General features: G+C 45.1%; 2 protein-coding genes across 4 annotated transcripts; both read left to right on the forward strand.

Moving 5' to 3' along the window:
- The first annotated feature begins 569 nt into the window (after window positions 1–569).
- Window positions 570–1376, forward strand: LOC111749618 (oocyte zinc finger protein XlCOF15-like). The gene has a single exon (XM_023544124.2). The coding sequence runs from the start codon at window positions 570–572 to the stop codon at window positions 1374–1376; it is 807 nt and encodes a 268-aa protein (XP_023399892.2).
- Window positions 1377–12432: 11056 nt separating this feature from the next.
- LOC100662552 (zinc finger protein interacting with ribonucleoprotein K-like) lies at window positions 12433–23142 on the forward strand. Of its 3 annotated transcripts, none has more exons than XM_064294296.1 (5): window positions 12433–12881; window positions 13589–13627; window positions 14379–14462; window positions 16152–16278; window positions 16459–17925. In XM_064294296.1, exons 1-5 carry the CDS (start codon window positions 12849–12851, stop codon window positions 16476–16478), a joined length of 303 nt encoding a protein of 100 aa, XP_064150366.1. In that variant the 5' UTR covers window positions 12433–12848; the 3' UTR covers window positions 16479–17925. The 3 variants fall into 3 exon arrangements, with proteins under 3 accessions (XP_064150366.1, XP_023399398.1, XP_023399399.1); XM_023543630.2 differs by having other exon boundaries at window positions 12435–12881; window positions 17808–23142; XM_023543631.2 differs by lacking the exon at window positions 14379–14462 and having other exon boundaries at window positions 12436–12881; window positions 17808–23142.
- Window positions 23143–24304: the final 1162 nt, after the last annotated feature.

Consider the following 24304-nt stretch of genomic DNA (forward strand, 5'->3'; position numbering starts at 1 on the left):
GGTCTCCTTCCCCCTGTTGCTCCAGGCGATTAGAGACTGATTGTTGTATCTTGGAGGGACATCCTTTCTTAGAGCAAACCCAGCACACACAATGTCATTGTTGCTCTCTCTACCCAGCCCTCTCTGGACAGTGAGGAGGGGGCTGCACTCCACCCCTCTGTCCCCTGCCTCCTGAACACTTCCCCTTTAAAGGTGTCAAGAATCCAAGGACCAGCAAAGAAAGAAACTGTAAAACTGAGTTTCAGAGATGGCAAAACCCAGCAGAGACAAGAGGCACTGCATCCATTTTTTTTTTCACCCTGAGGTACTTTGTTTTGTATACGTTGACATCACTAACAGGCCCTTTTACTGGATTCCCTTTAGGTAAAAGAGCAAAGCCCAACACCACTGAGCCAACACATTCTTACCTGCCTTTGTCTCAGGGACCTTCACACCATGGACGAACAACCAAGGGAGATGCTGGTGATTCCAGATTGAGACTATCCAGGGGACAGGAAAGATCATCAGAAATACAGAGAGGCCACTTGAGGACAAGGAGAGCCCCCCATGAGGAGACTTCCGCTAGGGAGATGAACCCTGACTGTGACAACATGGAGACAAGCAACATTCCGCACTCTGAGGGTTCACAGGAACGAGTCCCTCCAGAAGATACTCTCCATGAGTGCGACTCACAGGGGACAGGCAAAGACCTCTTGATTCGTGGAGCGAAAAAGCCAGACAGGTGCAAGGAATGGGACATGTTTGACAAGAATTGTCAAAGGACTCAAGCTGGTACGAAGCCACCGGAATACAGCAAGTGTGGCAAAACCTTTCTTGAGGGGGCAGGTGTCACACAACACTGCAGCAGCCACACCAGGGAAAAGCCCTATGAGTGCATTGAGTGCGGGAAGGCCTTCAGCCGCAAGTCCCACCTCACAGAGCACCAGCGGATTCACAGTGGTGTGAAGCCCTATGAGTGTGACGAGTGCAGGAGGTCCTTCACCCGCCGGTCCCATCTCACGGACCACCAGCGAACCCACACTGGGGAGAAGCCCTACGTGTGCAATGAGTGCAGGAAGGCCTTCAGCCACCAGTCTGATTTCATTCGGCACAGCAGGACCCACACTGGAGAGAAACCCTTTGAGTGCAGAGAGTGTGGGAAAGCCTTCTGCGACAGCTCTTCCCTCAGCCGACACAGGACAGCCCACTCGCAGGTGAAGTCCTACCAGTGCAGTGAATGCGGGAAGTCCTTCAGCTACAGCTCATCCCTCAGCACCCACCGGAAGATTCATGGTGGGGTGAAGCCCTATGAGTGTATGCAATGTGGGAAGGCCTTTCACCAGAAGGCAGACCTGGGTCGGCATCAGAGAATTCACGTCGGGAAAAGACCTTTTTAAAGTAAGGAGGACTGTGAAGATCCTTGGCTGGCACAAATAGTTCATGTTCGGCTGCTAGCCAAAAGGTTGGTGGTCTGAACCCACCCAGCAGCACCTTGGAAGAAAGGCTGGCACTCTGCTTCCATAAAGATCACAACCAAGTAAACCCTATTGGGTAGTTCTACTCTGTCACAAGGGTCACTGTGAGTCAAAACCGACTTGACAGCACCCAACGACAATATATATAAAAAAATATACTACATGTAAATACATATTTACATAAAGTACATATATGTTTATACATATTCTATATATACATGTGTATATATGTATGTATGTGTGTGTTGTTGCCATCAAGTCAGCTCCTCTGACTATGACAAACTTACGAATAACAGAATGAAAAGTTGCCTGGCATATATGTATGTATGTGTGTGTGTGTGTATGTATATAGATATGTATGTATATGGACATATATATACACGTTTAGGAGCCCTGGTGGTACAGTGGTTAAGTGCTCAGCTGCTAACCTAAAGGTCAGAGATTCGAACCCACCCGGCAGCATCTTAGAAGAAAGGCCTGGCAATCTGCTTCTGTAAAGATCACAGCCAAGTAAACTCTATGGGGCAGTTCTCTGTCACACATTGGGTCTCCTAAGTCACAAATCAACAACAAAAACAAAATAACAATAAAGTATCAACTGTGGCAAGTCATCTGGTTGGGAAAAAAAAATTACACATCTGAAAATTCATGTGGAAGAGAAACCCCTTTTTCCTCCAGGTGCCCACGGTGCTGTCGGTGTGATTTTACCTGTAGCAGAACCCCTGCATTGCAGGGATTGGAGACTGCTCTCTCCCCAAATACTCTGTGGTTCTCAGAAGAGAGCCTTTCTTTCCACAGCCAAAGGCATTTTGGTATAACGTGGCCCACATGGAGACCTGGGCCTCTGTTTGTCCCAAAGCAAAAGTGACAGGCAGTCCAGTGGAGGAAGGAACCCCTGGGCTTTGTTCCCTCACCATCCAGTCTTCTGTGTTCAAGAGGAAGGGGTCAGCTCTCTGTTGCTGGTATGGTGGGTCAGAGTTATGAGAGCCCAGCCCTCATCCACACAACGACACACAGTGTTCTAGAAAGGGGACACGTGGGTAACTGAGACATGGGCCTTGGCTTTGAGCCGGGCAGGAACTTACCATCTAGGATGGGAAACACACATGAAAACAAACAGGTGCGGTCAGGCAGCTCACCTGTGCCATGACAATAATGTCCCCATAGTCCTCACAGGACAAAATGAAGAACAGGGTCAAAACGGGGGTGGAAGAGGCCCGGAGATTATTGTCCTGAGATGCTCTTCAAACCTTGAGTATAAACTATCTCTTGAAGTCACCTTTTAACTAAATCCAGGTAGTCCCCAGTGGACACTGTATTCGAGTTACGACCAATCGCACTTACAACTACCCTTTTTTTGTCTTTGTAAACCTTACCATTAGTAATATGTGGTGCATACAGCACTGCAGCACATAACCTGCTGATGTTATTGTTCTCAGACGTTCACTTGCAGATGTTCAAAGATCAGATTTATAAAGATACTGATAATAAAAGAAACAACAATAAAAACTAAAAAACAATGAGAAATTAGGCTTATGTCAGACCCGACTTACGATGGAGTCATCAGAACAGAACCCCATCACAAGTAGGGGACTACCGTTAACACATTAGCTCTGAAACTATTTCATTCTTGAGAACAGCGCTTTTTAAAAATTAAATGAGACCAGATGGGCAACAGTTACTCTAAAGCATAGATGAGAAGTTTGGCAGGGGGTTGGGGGGAAGGCAGTGAGACTAAATTAATGGGAGTGCGACAACTAGAACAGAAATAATGAGAATGTTGACAAACTGTAGACTGTAACCAATGTCATGGAACGTTATTTAAAGAAACTGTTGAATGGGGAACTGTTTTGCTGTGTATGTTTTCATCAAAAATATAATAAAATATTAAAAGAAGAAGCAAAACTTGGGAGTGGGAGGGCAGATGTGCCTTGGGAAGCTTGGTCTGGTGCCTAAGTGCTTGGACACTGGGCTATACCGGGATTCCAGCCCTTCGGAACTGTGCCTGTCATGAACAAGGTGACCTTGGTTCTGTCACTTCTCCTGGGCCTCTCTTCTGTCAATACAGGAAGATGGATATTCAGGCATGGGAAGAGGAGAAGATATAGGAGAGATGTCATACACCCCATGAAGGATGAAAGGGCCCCAGCCAGGTTCCAAGGTGGGGAAGGGCATTACTGGCAAAGGGAACATCACATGTATCTGAAGGAAGGCAGGACAAGACAGGGCTTCATAGGTTGTGATAAGAAATTTGGGTTTTATTCTAACTGCTCTGGGAGGCTGATGTTCTGACCAGGACATCACTAGGAGCCGTGGCGGCATAGTGGTTAAGCACTCAGCTGCTAACCAAAAGGTCAGCGGTTCAAACCCACCCAATGGCTCGGTGGGACAAGATTACAGCCTTGGAAACTATGGGGCAGTTCTACTCTCCTATAGGGTCACTGTAAGTCTGAATTGACTCCACAGCAATGGGCTTAGTCAATAGGTTGGGAATGATCTTTGTTTTTATATCTCTGGCGTTGTTAGTTGCCATCCAGTTGATTCTGACTCATAGAAGCTACATGTGACAGGGTTTTCTTTGTTGTAATCTTTACAGGCGCAACTCACTAGGTCCTACTCCCACAGAGCCACTGGGTGGGTTCAAACCGCTGACCTTTCAGTTAGTGTGCGGATGATGGCCTCCATGGATTCCAAGATTGCATTGATGGCAGGCCGTCCTAGCATGGTGACATTGGTGGTGTGCAAGAGGGTGGCCTGGGACATGTTAAGAGTCAGAGGTGACAGGTTTTGTGAATGGTTGGGATGAGGAGGTGAGGCTTCAGCTCAGGAATGACCCTCCTTCCCCTTCCTTAGTACTCAAGAGACAACCCTTTTTACCCGTGGGAATGCAAAGTACGGCCTAGACTCCTGTTCAGATTTCTTTGCATGAGAGGAGCCAGAATGCCGTTTTCTAGGACACAGAAAAGTTAGGTCTCCTCCTTGGCCATGTAATGGTTAAAATGGGCAGTTGAGTTGTCCATGGCCTTGTTTAGCTGACAGAAGGGGCTCTGGCTCTGCCCGTGTTCAGTGACACTGGGCAAGAGGCCTGTAGGGTGGAGGTTGAGGTGCAGGTCTGTGGGCTCCATTCCCAGATATGCTACATCCCAGCCATAACTCAAGGCAAGTTGGGGGGTCTTTGGGGGCCTTGGTTTCCTCCCCTATAAAGTGGTCAAAAGGAGCCCTGGTTGCACAGTGGTTAAGCACTTGGCTGCTAACCGAAAGGAACCAGCCGCTCTGCAGGAGAAAGATGTGGTTGTCAGCTTCCATGAAGTTTACCCATTGCCATCGACTCTGACTCAGTGATCTTAAAAGGACAGAGTAGAACTGCCCCATAAGGTTTCCAAGTCTGTAACCTTCATGGACGCAGGCTGCCACATCTTTCTTCCATGGAGGGGCAGGTAGGTTCGAACCACAGACCTTTCAATTAGCAGGTGATAGCTTAACCACTGTGCAACCAGCGCCCCTTTCTGTAAAGATTATGGCCTAAAAAACCCTATGGGGCAGTTCTCTGTCCTATAGGGTTGTTACTAATTGGAATCCATTCGATGACAATGGGTAAACTGGGGAAGAAGTCCCTGGGTGGCACAAGTGGTTAAGCGCTGTACTACTAACTCAAAGGTTGGTGATTCAAACCCACCCAAAGGCGTCTCAAAGGAAAGGCCTGGTGATCTGCTTCTGAAAGTTCACAGCCTTGAAAACCCTACTCTGCGCACATGGGGTCACCCTGAGTCGGAAATGACTCGGTGGCAACTAACAACAATAAAGTGGGCAACCTAATAACAATTGGAAGCCTGGGCTCCTTGGTCTGTGAAAGGAGAGAGTGTGGACAGAACTACCTCCCCGGGCTGGTATGCCCATCAGAGGACACGGTGTTGTCAAGTCCCTGTTGGTATGTAGACATGCTCAAATGTCAGCTCTTCTTATCATCACTCATCCGTCACCCCTTTGTAACATCCTTTCTCCTCCCACCCACCTTCCTGAGACTTACCAGGTTTTCAGGGTACAAAATTAATATACAAAACTTTGTAATTCTATGTAATAACAGTGCACAAATGGAAATTAAAGTAAAACATTATATATCTCATATATAAAATATTTGTAGATAAAGAAGATGTGTAAGACTAGCCCGATGAGTGTGGGTACTGCCCAGCATGACCCCTTGAGTCAACTGAGACACACCAGGCCTTTGAGAAAGAGACAGTAGACTTGTTAGATCCCGTTGAGTTGGTTCCGACTCAGCGACCCTGTGTACGACAGAACAAAACACTGACTATCCTCACAATTGTTGTTATGCTTGACCCCGTTGTTGCAGCCACTGTGTCAATCCATCACATTAAGGGTCTTCTTTTCTGCTGTCTACTTTATCAAGCATGTGTCCTTCTCCAGGGACTGGTCCCAACTGATAACATGTCCAAAGTATGTGAGATGAAGTCTCGCCATCTTTGCTTCTAATGAGCATTCTGGCTGTACTTCTTCAAAAACATATTTGTTCGTTCTTCTGGCAGTATATATTCAATACTCTTCACCAGCATCATAATTCAAAGGCATTAATTCTTCTTCAGTCTTCCTTATTCATTGTCCAGCTTTCACATGCATGAGGCAATTGAAAACACCATGGCTTGTGTCAGGCACACCTTAGTCTTCAAAGTGACATCTTTGCTTTTTAACAGTTTAAAGAAGTCTTTTGCAGCAGATTTGCCCAATGCAATATGTCGTGTGATTTCTTGACTTCTGCTTCAGTGGGTGCTGACTGTGGGTCTGAGTAAAATGAAATCCTTTACAACCTCTATATTTTCTCTGTTTATCCTGACATTGCTTATTGGTCCAGTTGTGAGGATTTTTGCTTTCTTTATGTTGAGGTGCAATCCATACTGAAGGCTGTGGTCACAGATCTTCATCAGCAAGTGATTCAAGTTCTCTTCACTTTAAGCAAGAAAGATTGTGTCATCTGCATATTGCAGGCTGTTAATGAGTCTTCCTCTGATCCTGATGCCACAGTCTTCTTCATGTAGTCCAGCTTCTTGGATTATTTGCTCAGCATACAGATTAAATAAGTATGGTGAAAGGATACAGCCCTGTCACACACCTTTCTTGACTTTACGCAGTATCCCCTTGTTCTGTTTGAACGACTGCCTCTTGGTCTAAGTACAGGTTCCTCATGAGCACAAGTAAGCGTTCCGGAATTCCCATTCTTGGCAATGTTATCCATAGTTTGCTATGATCCACACAGTCGAATGCTTTTGCATACTCAGTAAAAACAGGTCAACATCTTTCTGGTGTTCTCTGCTTTCAGCCAAATTCCATCTGACATCAGCAATGATATCCCTTGTTCCATGACCTCTTCTGAATCTGGCTTGAATCTCTGGCAGTTCTCTGTTGATATACTGCTGCAACCTCTTTTTTGAATGATTTTCAGCAAAATTTTACTTATGTGTGATAGTAATGATATTGTTTGATAATTTCCGCTTTCTGTTGGATCACCTTTCTTTGGAATGGCACAAATAGATCTCTTCCAGTCGGTTGGCCAGGTAGCTCTCTTCCAAATTTCTTGGCATAGACAAGTGAGCACCTCCAGTGCTGCATCCATTTGTTGAAACATCTCAATTGGTCTTCCATTATTTCCTGGAGCCTTGTTTTTCGCCAGTGCCGTCAGTGAAACTTGGACTTCTTCCTTCCGTACCATCAGCTCTTGATCATATGCTACCTCCTGAAATGGTTGAACATTGACTGATTCTTTTTGGGACACTGACTCTGTGTATTCCTTCCATCTTCTTTGATGCTTCCTGCGTCATTCAATATTTTGCCCATAGAATCCCTCAATATTGCAACTCGAGACTTGAATTTTTTCTTCAGTTCTTTCAGCTTGAGAAATGCTGAGCATGTCTGTCCCTTCTGGCTTTCTAACTGCAGGTCTTTGTGTATTTCATTATAATATTTTACTTTGTCTTCTCAAGCTGCCCTTTGAAATCTTCTGTTTAGCTCTTTTACTTCGTCGTTTTTTCCATTCATTTTAGTTACTCTACATTCAAGAGCAAATTTCAGAGTCTCTTCTGACATCCATTTTGGTCTTTTCTTTCTTTCCTGTCTTTTTAGTGATCCTTTGCTTTCTTCATGTATAATGTCCTTGGTGTCTTCCCACAACTCATCTGGTCTTCAGTCATCAGTGTTCAAGGCATCAAATCTGTTCTTGAGATGGTCTCCAAATTCAGGTGGGATATACTCAAGGTCGTATTTCGGCTCTTGTGGATTTGTTTTAATTTTCCTCAACTTCAATTTGAACTTGCATATGAGTATTTGATGGTCTGTTCTGCAGTTGGTCCTCGGCCTTGTTCTGACTGATAATGTTGAGCTTTTCCATCGTCTCTTTCCACAGATATAGTTGATTTGATTCCTGTGTTCTTCATCAGTGAGGTCCACATGTATAGTCACCATTTATATCGTTGAAAAAAGGTATTTACAACGAAGAAGTTGTTGGTCTTGCAAAATTCTATCATTCGATCTCTGGTATCATTTCTATCACCAAAGCCATATTTTCCAACTATTGTTCCTTTTTCTTTGTTTCCAGCTTCTGTATTCCAATCACCAGTAATTATCAATGGATCTTGATTGCATGTTTGATCAATTTCAGACTGCAGAAGTTGGTAAAAACCTTCTATTTCCTCTTCTTTGGCCTTATTGATTAATGTGTAAATTTTGAATAATAGTCATATTAACTGTTCTTCCTTGTAGGCGGATGGATATTATCCTATCACTGACAGTGTTGTACTTCAGGATAGATCTTGAAATGTTCTTTTTGATGATGAATGCAACGCCATTCCTCTTCAATTTGTCATTCCTGACATAGTAGACCATATGATTGTCTGATTTTAAATGGCCAATATCAGTCCATTTCAGCTCACTAATGCCTAGGATATCAATGTTTATGCATTCTGTTTCATTTTTGATGACTTCCAATGGTACCTTCCAAGGTGCAATTACTAATGCATGTTTACAGCTGTTTCTTTTCATTTTGAGTTGTGCCACATCAGCAAATGAAGGTCCCAAAAGGTTGACTCCGTCCATGTCATTAAGATCGACTCTACTTTGAGGAGGCAGCTCTTCCCAGTCGTCTTTGGAGTGCCTTCCACCCCGAGTTGCTCATCTTCCGGTACTACATCAGACAGTGTTACACTGCTACTCATAAGGTTTTCACTGGCTGTTTTTTTCACAGGTAGACTTCCAGGTCCTTTTTCCTAGTCTGTCTTAGTCTTGAAACCCTGCTGAAACCTTTCCACCAAGCGTGACCCTGCTGATATTTGAAATTCCGGTGGCAAAACTTCCAGTACCATAGCAACACGCAAGCCACCACCATAGTACAACAAACTGACAGATGCGTGGTAGGTGTGTATGCAACTTTGGTGAGAATCAGTTTTATCACATAATTGATTTTCAACAAAGTTGTAAAAGCAACTTCACTGAGAAAAGATAGCCTGTTAAGTCAGTGTTGCTGAAGAAGTTGTGTATCTGTATCTTAAAATTTCAAAAAAGAAAAAATTTTGATACACATCACACACCAAAACAAAAAGTAAAGTGGATCATAGAACAAAAAATATAAAACCTAACAGTATAAAACTTATAGGACAAAATATGGTAAAAACTGTATTTGAATGAGGCATCTATTTCTTACATGTAACAGTCCATAAAAGTGCAAATGGATAAATTAGATTTTACAAAAATTAAGAACTTCTCAATTTTCTTCTCTGCATTTCTTCTGGGAAAGACACCATGAAAATAATGAAACAACAAGCCACGGACTGGGAAAATATACTGGTAAGTATATCTAATACAAGATTTTAATTGAGACTATATTAAAAACTATCAAAACGCAATAATAAGGAACAAACATATAACAGATATTTCACCAAAGAAGATCTGTGGATAGCAAGTAAATAAATGAAAACTTCTCAACATCATGAGTCTGTAGAGAAATGTGAGTTATAGTAAAAATAAGGTACACAGCTATTAGAATGATTGAAACTAAAAAAACAGAACAACACTGTACTAAGTATGGAAGAGGACATGGAGAAACTGGAACTCTAACACATTGTTGTTGGTAGTTTAAATCAGTGCACATTAGAAGTCAGTTTGTCAGTTCCTTAAAAGATTAAACATTCACCTACACTGACAGAGGTACTGAACTCCTAGGTATTAACCCAAGTGAAATGAAAGCACATGTCCAGAAAACAATGTGTGTATAAATGTTCCTTGAAACTTGCTATGGATTTAATTGTGTCTTCCAAAAGTGCTGTAAATCCTAACCACCATAGTTGTTATGTTCATTATGTTATGTTCAGCAGTATTAGTGTAGGGTGTGTCAAAGTCAATCTCTGTTGAGATATAAAAGAGCAGATGAAGCAAGCAGGGGCAGTTGGAGAAAGATAGATGCCACACTACATGAGTTTTCCAAGACACCAAGAAAGAGAAGCTGAAGAGACATGAACCTTCCCCCAGAACCAACAGAGAGAGAAAGGCTTCTCCTAGAGCCAGCATCCTGGATTTGGACTTCTAGCTTCTTAATCTGTGAGAAAATAAATTTTCTGTTTGTTAAAGCCACCCATTTGTGGTATTTTTTATTACAGCAACACTAGATAACTAAGACGCAGCTTTATTTGTAATAGCAAAAAAGTTGGAAAGAATTTGAATGCCCATTAAGAGATGATTGGATAATCACAATGTGGTATAGCCATGCAATAGAATACTATTCAGTAATAAAAAGAACTATTCATACATGCCACAGGGATGAATCTCAAATAATTATGCTCCCTAAAAGAAACCAGAAAAAAAAGAGTAAAGACCTGATTCCATTTATATGAAACTTGAATGGGGCCTGAGTCAGAATCAACTCGATGGCACCCAACAACAAATCTATAAAGAAAGAAAATAAATCAATGGTTTAATTTAGATGACAGGCGGGGAGAGCAGGGATAGAAGGATTATAGTGGTGCACAAAGGAGTGATGTCAGCGAAAATGGCAGAGTAGGGAAGATAAAGGGCCCTTCCATCCATAGAAACACCGGAAACTGGCAAAAATAGTCAGAATTGACTTTATTACAGGTCTGGAAAACAGTGAAATGTTTACAGCAGCTATGCGTACACTTGTTATTAGGTGCCATTGAGTCGGTTCTGACTCATAGCAACGCAATGTACAACAGAATGAAACACCACCCTGTCCTGTGCCATCCTCACAATCATTGTTGTATTTGAGCCCATTGTTGCAGCCACTGTGTCAATCCATCTTGTTTAGGGTCTTCCTCTTTTTCACTGCCCCTCTACTTTACCAATCATGATCTTCTTCTCCAGGGGCTGGTCCCTCCTGATAACATGTCTAAAGTACTTGAAATGAAGTCTCACCATCTTTGCTTCTAAGGAGCATTCTGGTTGTACTTCTTCCAAGACGGATTTGTTCATTCTTCTGGTGGTCCATGGTATATTCAGTATTCTTCACCAACACCATAATTCAAAGGCATCGATTCTTCTTCAGTCTTCCTTGTTCATTGCCCAGCTTTTAATGCATTTGTACACTTAGTCAAGAAAAAGGCAACTGAAACCTGGTATGAGAGCTTTGTGGTATCTTCACTTAACCAAATCCACTGCTGTCGAGTGGATTCCAACTCACAGTGACCCTGCAGGACAGAGTAGAACTGCCCATACAGTTTCCAGGGCTGTATTCTTTATGGAAGCTGACTGCCCCATCTCTCTCTGAGGAGCAGGTGGTAGGTTTGAATCGCTGACCTTTCAGTTAGCAGCCAAGCGCTTTTAACCACTACACCACCACAGCTCCTGTTTTCACTTACCCTTGCTCAATTCCCCCATTCTGCTCAGTGTCCGTTTGAAGACAGCTGCTTGAGTTCCTGGTGTGGGTTCCTTGTTCTGGAGGGAGTAGCGATCTTATCCTAAGAGAAATGTGTTTGTCCGTTTGACCTGTCTGGGGTCCACCTGAAGAAAATGCTTTCTGGGCGGGGAAGTGGCTATGTTCAGGGCCTTTCACCAAAACATGGAAATGCAAATTAAGTGACCACTGTTGCCTGGAAGAAAGGATATCAGTCAGAAGAAACAATAAAAAAAAAACCCAAAACTACTACCTTTGAGTCGATATTGACTCATAGCGACCCTATGGGAGAGAATAGAACTGGCCCATAGGGCTTCCAAGACTGTAATCTTTAAGGAAGCATATTGCCGTATCTTTCTCCCGTGGAGTAGCTGATGGGTTCAAATCTGCAACCTTCTGGTTAGCAGCTGAGCACTTAGCCATTGCACCACCAGAGGTCCTTGAGGAGACAGTAGACACAATGAAAACGTTGACAGGAAAAGTTATGGAGTAAGATATTCTGCAGGAGCCCTGGTGGTCCAAAGGTTAAGCGCTTAGCTGCTAACTGAAAGGCCAGCGATTCAAACCCACCCAGTGGCTGCGTGAGAGAAAAGACCTGGCAATCTGGTGTTCCAAAGATCACAGCCAAGAAAGCCTTATGGGGGCATTTCTACTCTGTCACATGGGGTCACATGAGTCAGAATCACTTGAGGGCACACAGTAACAACAAAAATACTCTAAGGAGTCCCTAGGTGGAACAAAGTGTTAAGCACTTGATTGCTAACCTAAATCTTCAGAAGAAAGACCTGGCAATCTACTTCCCTAAAGATTAAAAAAAAAAAAAAACCGTCGCTGTGGAGTCAATTCCGACTCATAGCTACCTTATCAGACAGAGTAGAACTGCGCCAAACAGTTTCCAAACAGCAGCTGGTGGGTTCAAACCGCCGATCTCTTGGTTAGCAGCCTTAGCTCTTAACCACTGCACCAAAAGAGATTACAGTGAAAGAAAAACCTAGGGAACAGTTCTGTAACACACGGGGTCGCCATGAGTCAGAATCTACTGCAATGGTTTTTCAGGTTGGAGGAGGGCGTGTGGGAGATGAAGCGCCTTTGGCTATACCTGCAGAACAGTGGGAATGCCAGTACCCAGAGTGCTCTGCTCTGTGGAGCTGTGGGAACTACACTACCCAGAATGTGCAGGCCCGGTGGAGAAGTGTATACCGCAAGTGCATCACGTGGGGGCGGGAGTTCCGGCCTCACTTTTGTGGCGGTCATTTTGGCTTTTTTGTGCTCATCCACCGTTTCAGTCTCAGGTCACTGGGTCGGTACTTAGGTGACGGGGTCGAGAAGGCACGAGAGAAGGCGAGGAAGAATTGCCCTCACTGCCCAGAAGCGAGTCTGGGGCTGGGCGGTGGCGCTGGGCCAGGTGAGCCCCCCATTCTGGACTGGGCTGGGGACCGCAGTGCCTGGGTCCCTCCGCTCCCGTCTCCGCTCCACCCACAAGCTCCATGGCAGCCGCTGCGCTGAGGGACCCGGCTCAGGTAAGTGCTGTATCCTTCAGACCATCCCGTCCTGACCCGAATCTCCCAATCCTGGAGCCCCGAATGGGGCGCCTGCTCAAGTCTCTGCAGCCTAGACCCTGGTCCTGCACAAGGCGGCGCTCCTAGTGGAGACCCCTTTTCCTGAGAACTGGTGTGATGAGTTGACTGGAGCCCAGGTGGCGCAGTGATTAAGAGCTCGGCTGCTAACCAAAAGGTCGGCAGTTCGAATCCACCAGTCACTCCTTGGAAACCCTATGAGGCACTTCTACTCTGCCCTATAGGGTTGCTATGAGTCAGAATTGACTCGAAGGCACTTAACAAGAACAGTGTGATGAAGGGCGGGAGAGAGTCCCCCGGCAGAGGGGCCGGCAGGGTAAAGGCTGGAGGTGCAGGTGAGTTGGAGCAACAGGGAAACCTGGGGTCTGTCATGTGTCAGCAGGGAATAGTCTTAGGAATCGCGCCTGGAGTTGAATCTTCATTCTGAAGAGGGTTGTGAACGAGAGATGATTAAAAAAAAATGCTCAGGGAAAAAAACAACCTGTCAGGGGGATGATGACAGTGAGGCCCAGGGAAGTTGAGTCTTCTGCAAAGGTCATACAGCTGGTAAGAACAGCCCTGAGGACCAAAGATAATCTGTTCATCTCAAATTCACCTGGTTCCAGAGCCCACCATGGTCACCAGCCTCTCACGTCTCCCTCTTCACACAGGTTTCCACATTTGAAAAACCTGTTATGGATCCTGCACAGGTGAGTGGCAGGTGTCTCAGAGTCTCAGCTGCTCCTGACGCCTCCCATATGTTCTCTGTGATTGTGGGGCTTTGGGACATGCCATTCTCCTAGCCCATGGGTCTATCTGGGTAATATCCCAAGTCCAGGGTCTTGAGTGAAGGCTGGGGTTATTTGCCAGGGTTCCCATTTCTGGCAACAATGGAAAGAGGTGTGGAAAGTTTTGGTAAGAAAAGGCACCAATATGTGCAGATACTAGAAGGTGAAGCTGAGCTAGGAGTTTTCAGTGAACTGCAGGTCTCTTTCTGGTGGGTACAAAGAGGAAGGGGCAGGCATCAGGCCTGGAATGGCTGTCTAAGGAAGTGGACATTTATTCTGGAGGTGATGGGAGCAATGGGAAGTTTGGATCAGAGGAGGGAGGTGATCTGACCCATGTCTTAGGAGGCTCCATCTGGCTCCATAGTGGAGAACAGAATCTAGGGTTAGGAAGTTTACTGCAATAGTCCAGGTAATTGCGGTAGAGGTGGGAGATGTGGTTGGATCCTGGACCTGTGCCTTAAGGTGGGCCAACTGGATTTTCAGACGTGTAGGGTTTTTTTTAGGGTGAGGGAAAGAAAGGGAGGAGTCAAGGATGACTTTAGCTTTTTAAGTCTTTACGGTTGGAAGAATGGAATCTCCATCAATTGAGATAGGGAAGTTGGTAGTAGAAGTGGTTTTCAGTGGGGAAATCAGGAGGTTTGTTTTGACCATGTTAAGAGTCTGAATGTTTCAGAAACGACTGAGTGGAGGCATCAAGTGGGCAGCTGGACACATAGCCCTGGAGCTCTGGGGAGAGACGAATGGAGACATCAAAAAGGTAGCGGCCAGTGTGTGGGCCATGGTGAGACTATGGGTCACATTTCAGAAGGCCAGTCTCAGGTCATGGTAGTATTGCTGTCAGCAGGCCAGGGAGATGAGGGTGGGACCTAAGAACTAGACTTCTTGCTTGGGCATCTGGCTAGGGGTGGTGGCCATCACAAACACAGCCGAAGGAGACAAATGGCCTTGAAGGGGTGGTGTGAAAGGGAAGATGGTTTGGCAGGTTTCCAAGGAAGAGTGGACATGAGATAGATGCAGGGACTGATATAGGAGTAATTGAGGCAAGATGACACTGAGGCTGGGCTTGGTGCCCAGTCACCACTCTACGGACTCACCTGGACATTGTGGTGACTTTTGGTGTAGCCTAGGGTCTTTCATTCAGGCTGGTGGATAAACTCAGGGGCAAATGTGGCCATCTGTGAGAGTCACTAGGCTTGGGGTGCGGGGTGTGGTGAGCGGGCTCTGAATGAGGGTTGGATGGAGAGAGGAAGCCTGTGGCTACTGATAGGACAGCAAGTGCAGCACAAGTGGAAGTGGACTGGGGGTGACTGACATCCACAGGTGGTTCTGGGTGGCTGAGGTTGAAGCCAGGAACAGAGTCAGGGAGAGAGGCCTTCACAGCAGGACTTGGAGCTGCTCCTGGCAGTGGTCACCATCGGAGGTCTAGAGTAGTATTAGATCCTGTTTGGACTTAACTAAGAGCTCATTTGAGGTCATGTGCTGAATATGTTGGACGGCCAGCGAGATGCCTTTAATGTGGGGCAGGGAGGTGGTGGTGGCAAAGAGGGTGCAACTGTGGGGTCCAGAGATATAAGAGTAGAGCAGTCTAAAGAATGATGTCACGTGGGTAGGGAATGTGAACTTATGGCCCCAGGGCCTTGGTGTTAGAGACTTCAGGGTGAAGCATTAGGGACATATAGGAACTTAAGGTCCTTGGGTGGTACAAACGGTTTGCAGTTCAACTACTAACTGAAAGGTTGGTGGTTTGAACCCACCCAGCAGCACCACAGAAGAAAGGTCTGGTGATCTGCTTCCATAACGATTGTAACCAGGAAAACCCAGTGGAGCAACTTGCTACGAGTTGGACTTGATGGCAACTGGGTTTTTTTTTTGGTATTGGGGACTTAGGCCAGTGGTGGTTCAGTGGTACAATTCTTCTTGCCTTCTATGATCTTGTGTGTCTGTGGAACCTTGTGTATTGCTGTGATGCTAAACAGCCTTCAGTGGAGCTTCCACATTAAGACAGACTAGGAAGAAAGGCCTGATGATCTACTTCTGAAAATCAGCCCATGGGAATCCTATGGATCACAAATGTCTGATCTCATTGTGCATGGGGTTGTGATGAGTTGGGGGCCAACTAGACAGCAGTTAACACTGACACCAACATTGGGTCTTAAGGGAAAGCCCAAACTTGGTTGTGTCTGGGCAGCAGGACCTGGAGATGCCTGGGGAAATTGCAGGAGGAGTGGAGCCCAGCAGATGCCCACCGGCCTGTAGTTGCTCAGGGCTGGACACAGTGGTTAATAGAAACATGAAGAAAGAACAGTACCACTGGCACCAGGCCTGGTATCTCCTCTGAATTGGGGAGCTGGGAAAAGGGGATGGCTGTAGGTGGCTATGTAGGGAGATGGGTTGGGGTCCTTAGAAGAGAGGCTGTTTATAGTTTCATCTGTCCCCATTCTGGCAGGGCCGTGTGATCTTTGAGGACTTGGCCGTGTACTTCTCCCAGGAGGAGTGGGGGCTCCTTGATGAGGCTCAGAAACTCCTGTACCATGATGTGATGCTGGAGATCTTTGTACTCATAGCCTCGCTGGGTAAGACCCTTACACCCACCCCAGTGCCCTGGGCTGGGCTCTGCCTTTCCCCTCCCCCCGGGGCCGTCTCTGTCCTTCCCATGCAGGACCGTGGGCACTGCTTTCTTCCCCACGTCACTGGTTAGGCACTGTGGATTCTAGGGCTGGACTAGTGTACTGCCTAATTCTCTTCCCCTTTAGCCCCAACACATGCTGCCTGAAGCCTTGCAGGGAAGGATTCAAGCTCCGGAGTCTTCCGTTCAGCCCAGTGGATCCCACCCTGCTTGTCCTCTCCCTGCCTGGGTGACGTGTCCACATCCACAACACCTCTGTGCCCCAGGCTCTGCCTTTCCTCTAGCTGACATTTCCTCCTGTCTGACTGCCAGGAATTGCAAGCATTGTCATAGTCACTGCTGATGTGGACCATGGATTGTTCTTATGAGACCTTCTGAGGTTTTAATATGTGATACTAATTTCCTGCCCTGTGGTTTGTTGTGTGCTGAGTTGCTCTGAGCCAGTGCTGGCCACTCATCTGTTCTGTCTTTCACTTGGGACTTGCCTCGTTGAGGTCCCATGTAGCTGCAGATTGGGTCTGGAGGTACAGCCCTGGTTATTTCTCAGGGTGGACATGGCCAGATGGTCTCAGAGAAGCCCTGGCCCTGCTGAGTCACAGCTGTGAGAGGGCACAACAACGGGGCTGTGTTTAAATCATACCAGAAATTTGTCTTGAGTCTGTCAGTATTTAGGGGCAAATGCCAGTGGCCACACCTCATATCTACCTTTTCTTCCCCAATCTTGACACTTTGCCGACTTGTCATTTCTACTCTTACTTCTGGCTAATCCCCACCTCTGTGGACTCCACGTGTCTCCAGTTTTTCTCACTACTCCCTTTGCAGGGCTTTCCAACATTGGGCCACATTTATTATATTATATTGTTATTAACTGCTGTCAAGTTGGCCCCTGACTCATGGCAGCCCCATGTGTAACAGAGTAGAACTGCTCCATAGACATAGAGTTTTCTAGGCTGTTATCTTTACAGACACAGATCACCAGACCTTTCTTCCACAGAGCCACTGGGTGGGTTCAAATCGCCAACCTTTTGATTAGCAGCTAATTGCAAATGGCTTGGGCCACCTGGGCTCCTTTTGTATTGTGAGATGTGCACATATGCCTAAATAGTCCTTGAACACAAACTATTCTTTTGCAATTAAATTTTCTTGGGCTGGAACACATCCTTCTGCACAGGGTTCATGGGTTTTCAGCAACAAGGATTTACTGAAACCCATTAGCAGAGGAGTCAGTTGGACACCCTGATTCTCCTCCCTGAGCCACATTCCATGTCTCTGTTCTTCACTTGGCAAGGCCTCCCTCATTCTCTGGTCTTTAGAAGCTCAGTACTGCACAGCAGCTCCTTCCTCAACCTGCCCCCAACTCCCTCATCCTGAAAACAACCCCATGCACTTGTTCTGTGGTGTGTAAATCATTTGTGTTTGATCTTTTCCTTACCACCAAAGTGTATATGACCTTCTCTAGAATTTCTCTACTTTCAGGTTGTTGGCATGGAGTGAAGGATAAGGAGGCACCTTCTCAAGATAGTGTTCTTGTAGATGGAGTGTCACGGATCAGGATCCTCAATGTAGGTTTGTATCCCCAGAAGGCCAGTTCCTGTGAGACGTGTGGCCTAGTCTTAAAAGCTATTTTGGACTTGACTGAGTACTGGGGAATAGATCCTGGACAGAGACTCTACATGTGTGGGCCAGCTAGGAAGCAAATCTGTTTCAATGCAAACCTTTTCCAGTGCTGGAAGCAGCACAGCGGAGAGAAATCCTTCAGAAGGGATATAGGCAAGGACTCGTTTGTGAAGAGCTGCAGATTCCAAGTGTCAGGGCAGCCCTTCGCTGGTGGAGAAGTTGGGAAGAACTTCCTGGCCAGCTTGGTCCTTCTCCAGCACCAGGTTACTCATAATAAGCACAAGCCGCACAGTGGCACCAAGTGTGGGGCTGCCTTTCACAGCGAGAAAAGTCATTACAGTTGGTGTGAAGACAAGACAGGCTTCAGCCTCAAACACACACTTATTCAGCGCCAGAGTGTCCACACTGGAGAAAGGTCTTATAAGTGCAACAAATGCAGAAAAGCCTTCAGCCAAAAGTTTAACCTCTTTCAACACCAGGAAGGCCATACTGGAGAAAGGCCCTATGAATGCAGCAAATGTGGGAAATTCTTCACTCACATCTCTAGTGTCACTCAACATCAGAGAATTCACACTGGGGCAAGGCCTTATAAGTGCAACAAATGTGGGAAATTCTTCAGCCAAAGCTCCAGCCTTACTGTACACCAGAGAATTCACACTGGGGCAAGGCCTTATAAGTGTAACAAATGTGGGAAATTCTTCAGCCAAAGCTCCAGCCTTATTGTACACCAGAGAATTCACACTGGAGAAAGGCCTTATGAGTGCAGTGAATGTGAGAAATCCTTCTCCCAAAGCTCTAGCCTCATTAAACATCAAAGAGTTCACACTGGAGCAAAACCTTATAAGTGTGGGAAATGTGGAAAATTCTTTAGTGACACCTCCAACCTCACTAAACATCACAGAATTCACACTGGAGAAAGGCCTTTTGAGTGCAATGAATGTGGGAAGCTTTTTAGCCAAAGCTCTGGCCTCTTTCAACATAAGAGAGTTCATACTGGAGAAAGGCCTTACAAGTGCAATACATGTGGAAAATACTATAGCCGTAAATCTGATCTCATTCAACACAAGAGAGGTCACACTGGAGAAGTGCCTCGTGAGTACAGAGAACGTGGAGAATTCCTTAGTGAAAACACTTGCCCAACTTGGCACCAAAAGCTTCACATCAGAAAAACACCTCATAAGTGCAGCGAATGTGAGAGAGCCTTCAGCCGAAAGTTTAACCTCATTCGACACCAGAAAGTTCACTGCGCAGAAAGGCCTTATGTGTGCAGCAGATGTGGGCAAACGTTCAGTGACAGGACTGCTCTGATTCAGCACCGGAAAATTTACAACCCAGATAAGCTTGATGATGAGTGCAGTGAATGTGGGAAAACCTTCAGCCAAAGGGGTAACCTCACCCGGCACCAGAAAGTCCACACTAGAGAGGCCTTATGAGTGCACTGAGTGTGGGAAGGCCTTCAACCGAAGTACTCATCTCATTGGCACCAGAAAGTTCACAGAGAAGAAGGTCTTTAGTTGTGCAAGGAATGTGCTGTTTCATTGTTCAGAATAGCAACACTAGAGAGGCGCCTTTGTGAGGGACTGATCTACCTGAATTGACTTGTCTACATTTGAACTTCCACAGCGGGGAAATTCCAGGTATACTATACGAGAAGCCTTCAGGAGCTGCACTGCACTTTTTTTTTTTTTTTAATGTGAAGAGGACCATATATTTATTATCACTACATGTCAGAAACCATCTGGACCATTTTCTGGTAGCAGATGTTTACTAAATTGCTTTGGGAACAGAGAATTCATGTAGGGTTAGCAAAATGAATGCAACTAGGGCAGATGCAGATAAGTTTTTGAAAAACAGTAAACCATACTACAGTTAGGTCAGAAACCGTGGTGACTACATACATTCTGATAATTTGCTACAGAGCGCTCAGGAAATGTCAACAAACTATGTCTTAATTTCAGAGAAATTTTTCCAGAAATGATCTGAAATTAAAGATCTTTAAAGACTTGACTACAAACACTTAAAAGCCTCTAACTTATGTTGTTCACGGTAATGGTAATTATTAAGAGATAGAGCCCTTAAAATTATTGCCCTGACACAATCTTTAAACCTTAAACCAAAAATATCTCCTGAAGCCTTCTTAAAACCAAACAACAGTTTAGCGTAACTAGTAAAAAATATCTGCCTTGAGAATTATACTCTTTTAAGAACTTTCTAAATAGGATCAAAGTGACAACAGCAACTTGAAAGATTCAGATAGGAACCTTAGGGGGCACTGAATTTATGTTAATGGGGGAGGAACAACTCAGAAAAGGAGGTTGAGAATGGTACAACTCAAAGAATGTAATCACTGTCACTGAATTGTACATGTAGAAATGAATAGGTGTATGTTTTACTATGTGTATTCTCAACAACAAAATAAAAACAAAAAGAGGTACTTTTTTGTTAAATCATCAGGATTGTCTGATTCGCTTTCCTTCACAAACACACTGCTAGGCTCTGGCATTGCACTTTTAACCTGCCTAGGGCTCTTATCAAAATTATGTCACTGCCAGTTTCTGTGGCACAAGCCATCTCACCTCTACCACCTGGTGGTCCCCACAGTATGCATCCGGCATCCCAGCCTGCTCAGGGAAGAAGGCCTCTGTGCTTTCCCATTCTCTGAAGGAAATAATGACAGCCTGAGCCTGTAGGGGGACCTCCTTCTCTTCTATCTAGCTTTAGAAAGAGCACGGACTTAACCCATAAGGCCTGATCGGGGTTCTGCTGGCAGCTTGTTGGTTTCGTGTGATGCTTGTGGTGGATTTTTCCAGCCTGGTAACTGGAATGTCATCATTGTGGGAACTGCCTGCATCAATATCTCTGGTTTGTGCCGTAATAAAGGCCTGATTGCTTGTTGTTGTTAGCTTTGAACTAGCCCCCACTCATGGCAACCCCATGCACAACAGAATGAAACACTGCATGGTATTGCACCATCCCTATGATTGCCTAATTGTTTAAGGCACCTTTAGTATTGAGGGAGCCCTGCTGGCACAGTGGTTACATACTCAGCTGCAAAACAAAAGATGGGTGGTTCGAACGCACCCACAGTTCCATGGGAGAAAGTCATGGTGCACTCCCGTAAAGTTTATGCCTAGAAAACCCTACGGGGCAGTTCTGTCATGTGGCCGTAATGAGGCAGAATCAACCCGACAGCAATGGGTTTGGTTTGGTTTTAATCTTGAGGTTTCTATTTACTGTGTGGGGTTGCTTTGAAAAAAATTATGAAGGGGTGAACAGCTTGTGGGGGGGTCCCCAACTTTGAGTACCTCAAAATGGACACGGTATGATAGCAGATATTAACTTTCCTCTCCAGATCTGGGTGTCATGTAGTCGAGGCCGTTGCCAGAAAATAAGCTAAAGCTTTTATGCATTCCCATGGCCTCCCTGGACTATTAAAAAACAAAAAACAACCTATTGCCATCAAGTTGATTCAGACTCAATGCAGCCCCATGTCTTAAGAGTAGAGCTGCTCCATGGGGTTTTCTTGGCTTTGATTTTTATGGAAGCAGATCACTAGGCCTTTCTCCTGCAGTACTGCTGGGTGGATTAGAACCACCATATCTTTGGGTTAGCAGATACATGCAGAGCACTTGAGGATATAGAGAAGGGAGATTCTGTAGCCCAGGGATGTGGCTCTTATGACCCAGCCAGCATTCCTTTTGACTCAGGTGGCAGTGGCTTTCATTGCTTGCCAATATTTGCTGCCTCTCCCAGGGCATGGGAGAGATGGTGGAGTCATAGAGTTGCCAAACCTGATTTTCTGAAAAGAGCTATATTTTTACTGTGAACTATACTTAAAGCTTTGTTAAGATATAATTGGCATGCAGTAAACTGCACGTATTTATACACTATCCTAAATTTTGACACACATATAAACTCATGACGCCACCATCATCATCATGATAATGAACATATTGGTCCCCACATTTACCTCTTGCTTTTTAATAGTCTTTCCCTGCCCTCTCTGGCCCTCCAAGCAACTTTTGATTCACTTTCCTTTACAGTAAATTAGTTAGCATTTTCTATAATTTTATAGATTGGATTCATAAAGTGTTTACTCTTTTTAATGATTTCCTTAATGCTGCATAATTATTTGGAGATTGATCAATGTTACGTAAGTAGTTCATTTTTTTAATTGCAGAGTAGTATTCTGTTGTATGAATATATCATTGTTTGCTGATCAGTTTGTCTTGTTGATGGACATTGTTTCCAGTTGGGAGCTATTACAAATAAAGCTCTTTGAACATCTGTGTACAATTCTTTATATGGATGTATGTTTCATTTCTTGTGATAATATCTCCAAGTCAATGCCTGAGTCACAGGGTAGATGAATGTCTAACTTTTTAAGAAACTGTCAAGCTGTGATCTAAAATGGATCTGCTTTTCCTACCAACAGCGTATGAGGGTTCTGCTTCCTCTGTGTCCTTGCCACTACTTGGTTGTTGTTGTTAGTTGCCATTGAATTAGCCTCTCGTGGCAACCTTATGTATAAGGGAATAAAACGTTGCACTTTTCTTCGTGATCATTAGTATGTTTGAGCCCATTGTTGCAGCCATTGTGTCAATCTATGTCATTGAGGGTTTCCCTCGTTTTCACTGACCCTCTACCAACCCTGATGCCCTTTTCTAGCGATTGGTCTTGATGACATGTCCAAAGTAAGCAAGCTGAAGTCTCACCATCCTTGCTTCTAAAAAGCATACTTATTTAGTTCTTCTGAGACCAATCACTCAGGGTTTGAGGGCCAAAGGATGCACCCCACTGCCATCTCTTTTTGTTGGTTGTAGTCAAGTCCCTCCCTCTCTGTAGTTTCTCTCTTTTATCTCTTGTAAAAGATGTGACTCAAGTAAAGGTATGACTTGAATAGGGATAGGAAGGTTGGTGTCTGGGGTAAGGGTGGTAACTTGAGTCACACCCTCTAGTAAGGCTATGACTCAGGATACATCGCACCCTAATCCTGCCTCATTAACATAATGGGCAACTTCCAAATGGGACCGTAACCACAGGCATTTGTTATTGGTAGGTGCCGTTTAGGCCGCTCCAACTATAGTGACCCTCTGTACCACAGGTATAGAGGCGAGCATTTACAACACATCACAAAATGGGGGATTACATCACTAGATAACTGCCAAACTACTGAAAATCATGGCCCAAACAAGTTGACACATAAACTTAACCTTCCTAGGTTCCATATACCTCATTGACATAGCCCCACCCAGTCATTGTGTGAGAGTCACAAAGACTATGCCTAGAAGGGCCATATTAAATATTTTAGCGCACTGCAGCTTTCGACATCACTAGACCCTTTTTACAGATGTTGACACCCCTCCACACAGCCAGGGCCCATAAACACATATCCCACGTCCATAACACAAAAGGTGAGTGATGAACATTAGACAACTGGGAAATGCAAAACACACCAGGGACCTGAGAGAGAGACATCAGATACCAACACAACGTGTCTTAGTTATCTAGTGCTGGCATAACAGAAATACCACAAGTGGATGGCTTTAACAAAGAGAAATTTACTTCTTCACAGTAAAGTAGGCTAAAAGTCCAAATTCAAGGTGTCAGCTCCAGGGGAAGGCTTTCTGTTGGCCTGCTCACCAATCTTCCCCCGGACTAGGAGCTTCTCCACACAGGGACCCTGGTCCAAAGGACCTGCTCTGCTCCTGGCACTGCATTCTTGGTGGTATGAGGTCCTCAATTTTCTGCTTGCTTCCCTTTTATCTCTTGTAAGATAAAAGGTGGTACAGGCCACACCCCAGGGGAACTCCCTTTACATTGGATCAGGATGTGACCTGAGCAAGGGTAATACATCCCACCCTAATCCTCTTTAACCACAGGGAGAGATTATGATTTATAATGCATAGGAAAACCACAAAATGGAGGACAGCCACACAATACTGTGAATCATGGCCGAACCAAGTTGTCACATATTTTTGAAGGACACAATTCAATCCATGGTACGATGGCAGCTGGAGAAAAAGAAACCACATTTGCAGTCGAGTCAATTCTGACTAATAATGACCCTATAGGACAGAGTAGACCTGCCCTATAAGGTTTCCAAGGAGCACCTGGTGGATTCGGACTGCTGACCTTTTGGTTAGCAGCCCAGCTCTTGACCACTACACCACGAGGGATCCATGCCTGGTGAGGAGACACAAGTACTGCATAGAGACTTCTGGATTGTTAGTGCTGTCAAGTAGGTTCTGACTCAGCAACCCTGTGTACAACAGAACAAAATGTTGCCCAATCCTGTGCCATCCTCACAATTGTTGCTTTGTTTGCACCCATTGTTGCAGCCATCTCAATCCTCT

This window comes from Loxodonta africana, chromosome 11 (assembly GCF_030014295.1).
Source record: "Loxodonta africana isolate mLoxAfr1 chromosome 11, mLoxAfr1.hap2, whole genome shotgun sequence".
In the NCBI taxonomy this organism is placed as follows: domain Eukaryota; kingdom Metazoa; phylum Chordata; class Mammalia; order Proboscidea; family Elephantidae; genus Loxodonta; species Loxodonta africana.

What these genes read in the sequence shown, in the direction of transcription:
- LOC111749618 (XM_023544124.2), top strand. Translation starts at nt 570, where the DNA reads ATGAACCCTGACTGTGACAACATGGAGACAAGCAACATTCCGCACTCT.
- LOC100662552 (XM_023543630.2), top strand. Translation starts at nt 12,849, where the DNA reads ATGGCAGCCGCTGCGCTGAGGGACCCGGCTCAG. An exon ending in CGCTGAGGGACCCGGCTCAG is followed by an intron (nt 12,882 to 13,588) that starts GTAAGTGCTGTA and finishes CTCTTCACACAG; the next exon opens with GTTTCCACATTTGAAAAACC. An exon ending in CTGTTATGGATCCTGCACAG is followed by an intron (nt 13,628 to 14,378) that starts GTGAGTGGCAGG and finishes TGAATGTTTCAG; the next exon opens with AAACGACTGAGTGGAGGCAT.